The sequence below is a fragment of the Fragaria vesca genome, linkage group LG6 (genome assembly GCF_000184155.1).
Source record: "Fragaria vesca subsp. vesca linkage group LG6, FraVesHawaii_1.0, whole genome shotgun sequence".
NCBI classification, from domain to species: domain Eukaryota; kingdom Viridiplantae; phylum Streptophyta; class Magnoliopsida; order Rosales; family Rosaceae; genus Fragaria; species Fragaria vesca.
Window position 1 is genome coordinate 17,056,922 of NC_020496.1, and position 7,239 is coordinate 17,064,160.

Here is a 7,239-nt window from a genome sequence, read left to right on the forward strand (position 1 = left end):
ACTCCAAGCAAAGAATGAATTACTGAATTGAAGAAAGCATGTCTCAAGTAGCCCGAAAACAAAAGATTTCTCATTTCTATGAAACACCTACATTCATTCTGGTTCAATTTACAAATAGATGGAACATTGAGCATAAATTTCTTTTAAGCAAAACTTTCCTTTATCTGATCTTTCGAGGAAAAAGATACAGAAATAGGATGGGCATAAGACAAGCGCTAATCACCACACCATTGTCCACCAATAAGAAATGTGACCATCAGTTGCCTGGATTTATGTACGAGTCATAGAGCACTGTTTATCAGTTGGAAGGTTCGGCTGAAACAGAGGGTATGTAATCTGCAATTCTCAGCGACCCTCCAAGATCCACAGGCACAAGAGGGATTAGCGAGTGCAGTACATCTGTCATTAAAGGTCGATAACTTGGTTCAGGTTGCACACATAGTACTGCCACAGCAGCAACCTGTTCATATTGCAATAAGTTCAACTTAGCAACTCATACTAGAACAAACAGGTTTAAGGGTATCAACAGAGTTTTAATTGGACCTGGTACAAGTGTTTTAAATCCATGGTATCTTTTATCACGCGATCCACAATGTTGGGAAGCCTTGATCTGTCAGTGAGCTGGGGCATGGCCTGCATGTCAAAGAATCAATTGAATCATTAAACTCCAACTACTTGTGTAGGCCAGCATATAGACTCAAAGTACCTTACCCATGTGATAATAGATTGGGATTCATCTATTGCTTTATGTTCCACCAACTTTCTTCCCATCAAGAGTTCCAAAAGAACTACTCCGAAAGCATAGACATCACTTTTGTCCGTTAACTTACCTGAAAAGAAGATTATGTGAGCCATCACAATCACTGTACCAACCATATTGGTAGCATATAGATGCAAGCACGAGGAGATTGATATACGTTGGAGATATAGTTATGTAGAAATAAACAATGGATTAGACCACCATTCTCTGGAATACATGTATTCTGCTCATATCACAAGATGCCTCATCAGCCATATTCGACAACCACTAAGTTCCTAGCTACTTGTCTTCCTTTCTACACGTAACTGGGATAATATTTTGTTTCATACGTTTTTTGCCTTAAAGTTGGAAGAAGCGAAAGCGGAATGTGGAACTACATGATGAACCAGAACAGAAAATAATTGCAAGTTCTCAACAGCATGACATAAATTACAACAATTCTTGGACCCACAAAAAGCACAGCGGGTCTGATTATTTGAATTGATGGTGTCTGCCCATAAATGAAGTTTTCAAAATCTGTCTGCGGATGAGTATGTTGACTACTCACGTAAGGCAAACAACACTTCCAGTAATTCACTTAACAGGAGGAAAGATATGATTCGATATATTTGGAAGGAAATTGGCTGGAAAGAAAATATACAAAATAAAACCAAAAATTGAATCCGACTAGACAAAGATCACAAGAACAAAGTTTCATCGTTAGGAGTTTCAGATATTAATTGTATTCTTTTTTGCAAGAAATCATGACAAACAAGCTAATCCCTACAGAGACAAGTATATTAAAAACTTTTTGGATATTCAGATGATTTGCCCTAAAAATTCAAAAATGATGCTCATAATGTGTATCACCACCAAATTCAGATTTATTTATGCATAGATATTTGTATAACTTTGCATACATATCTAACCAATGCATGGCAAAACTACAAAAGTACAAATTCAAGAATTCCTAAATGAGAGTCTACCATATCGGAAAATAGAGAAACTAAAGTTCTTTAGATTTGCTTTTCCATATTAGCAGTTAAGATTTAACCCATCCCCATCGCACGCTCACCACCTCAAGCAAATGCTAGGAGTTTCAAATCCTAATAACTGGTGTAAACAGTAACTATGTGAACCAATAATAAAGTATATAATAAGAGTCGTACTAAATCTCACATACCATCCAAATTATACTCTGGTGCTACACAGCCCAAATTTCCTGATAGCTTTATGCTCTCCTTACTCTTCATCCCCGACGTGACAGTAGCACCAAAGTCTGAAAGCTAAAATAAGCAAAAACTCATCAGATGAGAAAAAAAAATATTTAGTATGGTAAACAAAGAATTGTGTAAGGATCTAACCTTAGCATTAAAATTGGAATCCAGAAGAATGTTAGATGACTTCAGGTCTCTATGCACCACAGGCGGATGGCAGTGCTCATGAAGATATTCCAATCCTCTAAAAGAGCATATGTGATGCAATAACAAGTTTATATGTATTTTAAGGAATCACACAAACATAATAAGAATAAAAATAAAAAATAAAAAAGATGGGGCGGGATTGACGAATAGTTTAATGAAATTACCTGGCAACATCAACAGCTATTTTCAACCGCAGATGCCATGTCAAAAATGATCCATGATTAGGTCCTGCAGAATTACATGGACAGAAATAATTGTTACACATGAGACCATTTGCCAATGTTCTTTTCCATCTCGTTACTTGATACCAATAGAAGAAAAGTTCATACCATACAATTGAGTTTCCAATGAGCCATTCTGCATCATTTCATACACAAGAAACCTTGTCTTTCCATGAACACAATAACCCAAAAGTTTGATGATGTTTTGATGAAGGATTTTTCCCAACCAGTTCACCTCATTCTGCAAAGCAAAGCAAAACAAGTTTTCATAAAAGAGGGGACCTCAACAAGAGAATCAGATTCATGAAACTGAATCCAGAACCAGTTTTGCAGGAATTACCTCAAATTCTCTTTCAGCATCCTGTCTTATGCTGTTTACTCTCTTAACAGCTGCAATGAATTTGCCATCAAAACTAGCTCTGTAAACAGGTCCAGAACTACCCTCGCCCAAAACATTACTTTCACTGAACTTGTCTGTTGCAGCTTCCAGCAATTGATAACTGAATACAACAACCGAGCCCTTCCTATTCCCCAACCTCAAGGAATTAAATTCAACCATAAGTGCACTCAATGGCGTCCCTATTGAAACCTCTTCGAAATAAAACAAGTAAATTTCTGAGTATTATTGACTTGAAATAAAGTAGGAACTTAAATTTACACCAAATTTGAATGAGAATAGGATACCGTTTGTCTTTTGCCTTTTCCCATTGGAGTGGTTCAACAATTTCTGTCTATAGATCCAACAACATGAAAGGAACAGAAGAATTCCAACAAGCAGTGTGGAAGCAACAATCAGTGCTATTAGAATGCTCTTGTTCAAATCTTGATGGTGAATTACTCTAACCTCAGGAACTCCTGGTTTACCAGAAAATATCCAAAACTCCAGTCAATTATTGGGAGATGAGTCCACCAAATACTAATGAGTATATGAACAAATCATGCACTTCTGAGCCCAACAGAATCAGGGTAAGGTTTAATCATAAACGTTAGTATTCTGGACATAGGCAGTAGGGAACATGGCTTCTTTTTACTCTAATAATCCAAATAGACCACACTAATCAACACTGCTGGGCTTACAAAGCCACAATCGACAAGAACCTTTCGCTTTTTGTTTTTCAGAAAATTAACATTGTACAGATCCACAATATCCATTCCCTTCCTTCCCCACATTCTCTATACAATAACAAGAGAGGACCAAGACAAAAATATATTATAAAGCATATGAAAAGCATTAAAGTTTTCTTATTGCTTTAACTTTCATAAGAACGTAGATTAGAAATTTTAAATTTTACCCACTCTTTCGTTTATCCTATATTTTCTCGAACAAGGCATCCACAGCAAAAGGAATTAGCTTAAATACTTCTGACAAGAACAAATTGACACTGAGAGTTTCAGTGGCAGAATGCGGGAAGTAATGAGTACCCATTAACCCAAAAGACCCAGAATTGCAGTAAAAGGAAAGATACCAACTTAAAAGCTAAAACAGAAGGAAACTCTGGAAAGCTGAAATACCTGGAGATTGAGCTTCCATTTTTGAAGAAAAGTGAGCAATGGGTTGTTCCTCAAGTAGCATAATGTGGGCAGAAGTAGTGGAAGCTGTTGGGTCTGGCCTGGCCTCAATTATGGTCACAATCAAAGCGGTGGTTAAGACCCACATGGGTATTAACACAGCAGCTAAACTCATATCACCCTTTTGCATAGAGCAAGTGAAAATGAGGGGTCTAGAATTTTTTAGGAGTTTCTTCTTTTTCTTCGGTTACTGAAAGTTTTTGAAATTTTGAATCTAGTATGTTTGGAGGAGCAGACAAGAAAAAAAATAAAAGTAGCATTGCAGGGAAACCGAGAAAGCGCTTTATTACGTGATTTGTATAAATGGCAAAGCCCATATGTTGGTATGAAATCGGGTGGTAGTTATCGAAAGGGTGAGACTTGAAATGTTATGGGGTTGCGATGATGATGATGTTGATAGTGGACAGGGGATGGTTTCCTCGTGAGTCTGTCACGACCCTCTTCCATTAAAGCCATTATGCTTTTACCCAAAATATCATGGCTATTCATCCCCTACCAAATGCAGAGAAGATAGCTTTCTGTCCTTTGGGTTTAATTACGAAACAGTCGAAGACAAGGCGCTCAAAAATAAAGTTGAGTGAAAATGTACACTAGTATTAAATTTACAGATTTTTTTCCCCTAACAAAATTAAATACTAAAATTCCTATCAACCATAGTACTTTTTTCTCACTAACAAATTGTTTTAACTTTTTATGTTTTTTTTCTGATCAAAATTTTTGAGAAATTTCATTCACACTCTTAAATACTAAATGAGAAAATCTTATGTGCGACAACCGTAGCACCAGATGGCTCCTACAACCGCTCAATCGTGCACCGACATGTGGCGATTCTTATCCACCTCAACTTCTAAAAAAAAAAAGAGGCCGGAGTTCTTCTGCTTCTCTGATCAGACCAGACCAGACTCCACCTCCCTCCTCTCTTTCCACCGACACCTCTGAGAATTAATCCCACCCTTAATCGATCTCCACCTCTCTCTCCGCCGACCGACCTCTTTGAGACTCCTTTATTCCCACCCCCCCCCCCCCCCCCCCCCTCCTCTGACGCCACCACCCGCACTCTCACCACATCAGAAACCTCAAAAGCCCCCCACCATCTAAACCAACGGTGCTGGGAGGTTTGGATTAACGACAAGAGCGACATGGTTTCATGGCAGCATGTATTTTGCACGGCTTGGTGGATTCGACGCGAGATTTGCAGGGCTCGGCGGCATGGGTTTTGCAAGGCTATATGGCAGCAGTTGTACTGGATTTGGAGCGGGAGGGCTTGTGGTTGTCGGCGGCGGGGGTTGCAGGTTTGTGGTGAAAAGCTTGATGGCGGCTGCTGGGTAGAGGGAGAAGACTTGGTGGTTTGATCGGAGATAGGAAATTTGATTTCCTATTTTTCTCTTCTTCTTTTTTAGCAAGGCTGAGTTGGAAAAAACTAACAGGTGTCCGTGCATGAATGGTTGGTCGCACGAGACACGTGGTGCATTTGCCGCACCTAAGAATTCCTCATACTAAATACACATACCATTTTTTATACATCTAACATAAAAAAGTTTAAGTATATTAATTTACCAAAAGAGGTCTATATTAATTAGATAATATTATTGAAAACTTGAAATACACTACATCTCACTTTAACGTTTTCTTCTCTCTACATGAATGAAGTTTCAAACTTAAAACTTGACAATAAGCATATTTTTAACCGAATTGATCGAGGATTAATCATGATCTCATGGGCAAGAGCTTAATGATTCATAATAATAGATTCCCTCAAGCAGATGAAAGTTTTTTGGTTAGCTTCGACCATGCAAAGACTTAGAATGACATTATATCCTACAAACAAGTGGAGTATCCATGACTCAAGATTTTGAAGCAGAAGAGACTAGTGATCTAGTTTGGCATCTGTTTTGCAATTATCTAAATTATGTTTGGGTGTTAAACGTCCAAAATAATGAATATGTCAAATGATTCTACATATATTGATCAATCATGGTGGAGTGGAGCGCTGTGAATGTTCTTAAGTTTGCAAAGAAAAAAAATAGTTTTCTTGTTGTTTAGCAAGAAGACAGAAAACTTTTATTTTCTTTTTAAGTCTAGATGATATAAAAAAGGAATGAATGTGTATTCAGAAAAATATATATGGTAATATTGGTATATTTTGAATAAGGGTAGTCTAGGAAGTTTAAAGATGTGTATCTAGTAAAATGTTAATATTAGAAAGTAATATGTGATGTATTAAATGTGAGATGTGTATTTAGTATTTAGCCATGTGTGAATAAAATTTCTCAAATTTTTTTGTCTCTCATCTCTTTCTCTAGTCCACTCATTCACATTTGCTCTCTCTCTTTCAGATCGCCTCTCTTATTGGGTCTTTACATCTCTCTCTAGCGTCAATCTGTCGCAGCTTCTGAGCATCATCCTCATCGTCAGAGTCCACCTCTGGTTCCGACTCCGGTGAGTAGATCACTCACGCAGACTCAAACTCAACTCCGATCCAATCCACTTCAACCTGATCTTCGATATGGAAGATTCTGAGTTGCTCAACTAGCCCAACGTCCAATCCAGACGCCTTAGCCTCTTCGACGTTTCTTGCGAGGACGATTCCCTACCTATTTGGATTTGTGTTGACTTTTTCTTGTAAGGTTTATTTTCAATTGAGACTCCTTTGCCTATCCCATTGAGCTACCCCCTTTGGTTAAGATTAATGAAGTTTCATTAATCACCAAAAAACATAGCGAAAATAAAATAAGCCACTCAAACTCAAAAACCCCAAAATACCTTCATCACTGAAAATCATGACAAACCCAGTGTTCAAAACTCTTCTCCAAAATACATCTCCAACCCCAATTTTCCTTATCCAAGCAAAGACCAACCGAAAGTCAACCTATTATGAGGAATATTTATTATTTGAGAGGCCTCCTCCACCTCAAGTTAAAAGTGGTAGCTAAAACCTAACTTGATCAGCTACCACCTCCTTGTCATTGCATTCCCTCTTCGATCACTCAAGTACCTCTCATTCGGCGCCAAGATCACCTTTTTTTTTAAGTAATAAATTATTCATTAAAACGAAAGTTAGAATGACGAGGTTACAATGACTACATGGATCACAATAGTGTTATTACATTAGACATTTAGCTCACTTATTATGAGCTTAGCAGAGGATAAAACTAGTTTGTATGTAACTAGTTTTATCCTTTGCTAAGCGCCAAGATCACTTTGCTAAAAGAAGATGAAGAAAATGATGAACTCAGAGAGAGAGAGAGAGAGAGAGAGAGAGAGAGAGAGAGAGAGAGAGAGAGAG

General features: G+C 37.7%; 1 protein-coding gene across 1 annotated transcript; it reads right to left on the reverse strand.

The window, feature by feature from the left end:
• Positions 1-298: 298 nt before the first annotated feature.
• Positions 299-4,164, reverse strand: LOC101313443 (probable receptor-like protein kinase At1g80640-like). Its single transcript, XM_004305437.1, has 10 exons — positions 3,897-4,164; positions 3,069-3,239; positions 2,725-2,975; positions 2,493-2,625; positions 2,328-2,391; positions 2,104-2,200; positions 1,923-2,025; positions 712-830; positions 544-633; positions 299-460 (listed from the first exon to the last, which is right to left on the reverse strand). Exons 1-10 carry the CDS (start codon positions 4,081-4,083, stop codon positions 299-301), a joined length of 1,377 nt encoding a protein of 458 aa, XP_004305485.1. The 5' UTR covers positions 4,084-4,164.
• Positions 4,165-7,239: the final 3,075 nt, after the last annotated feature.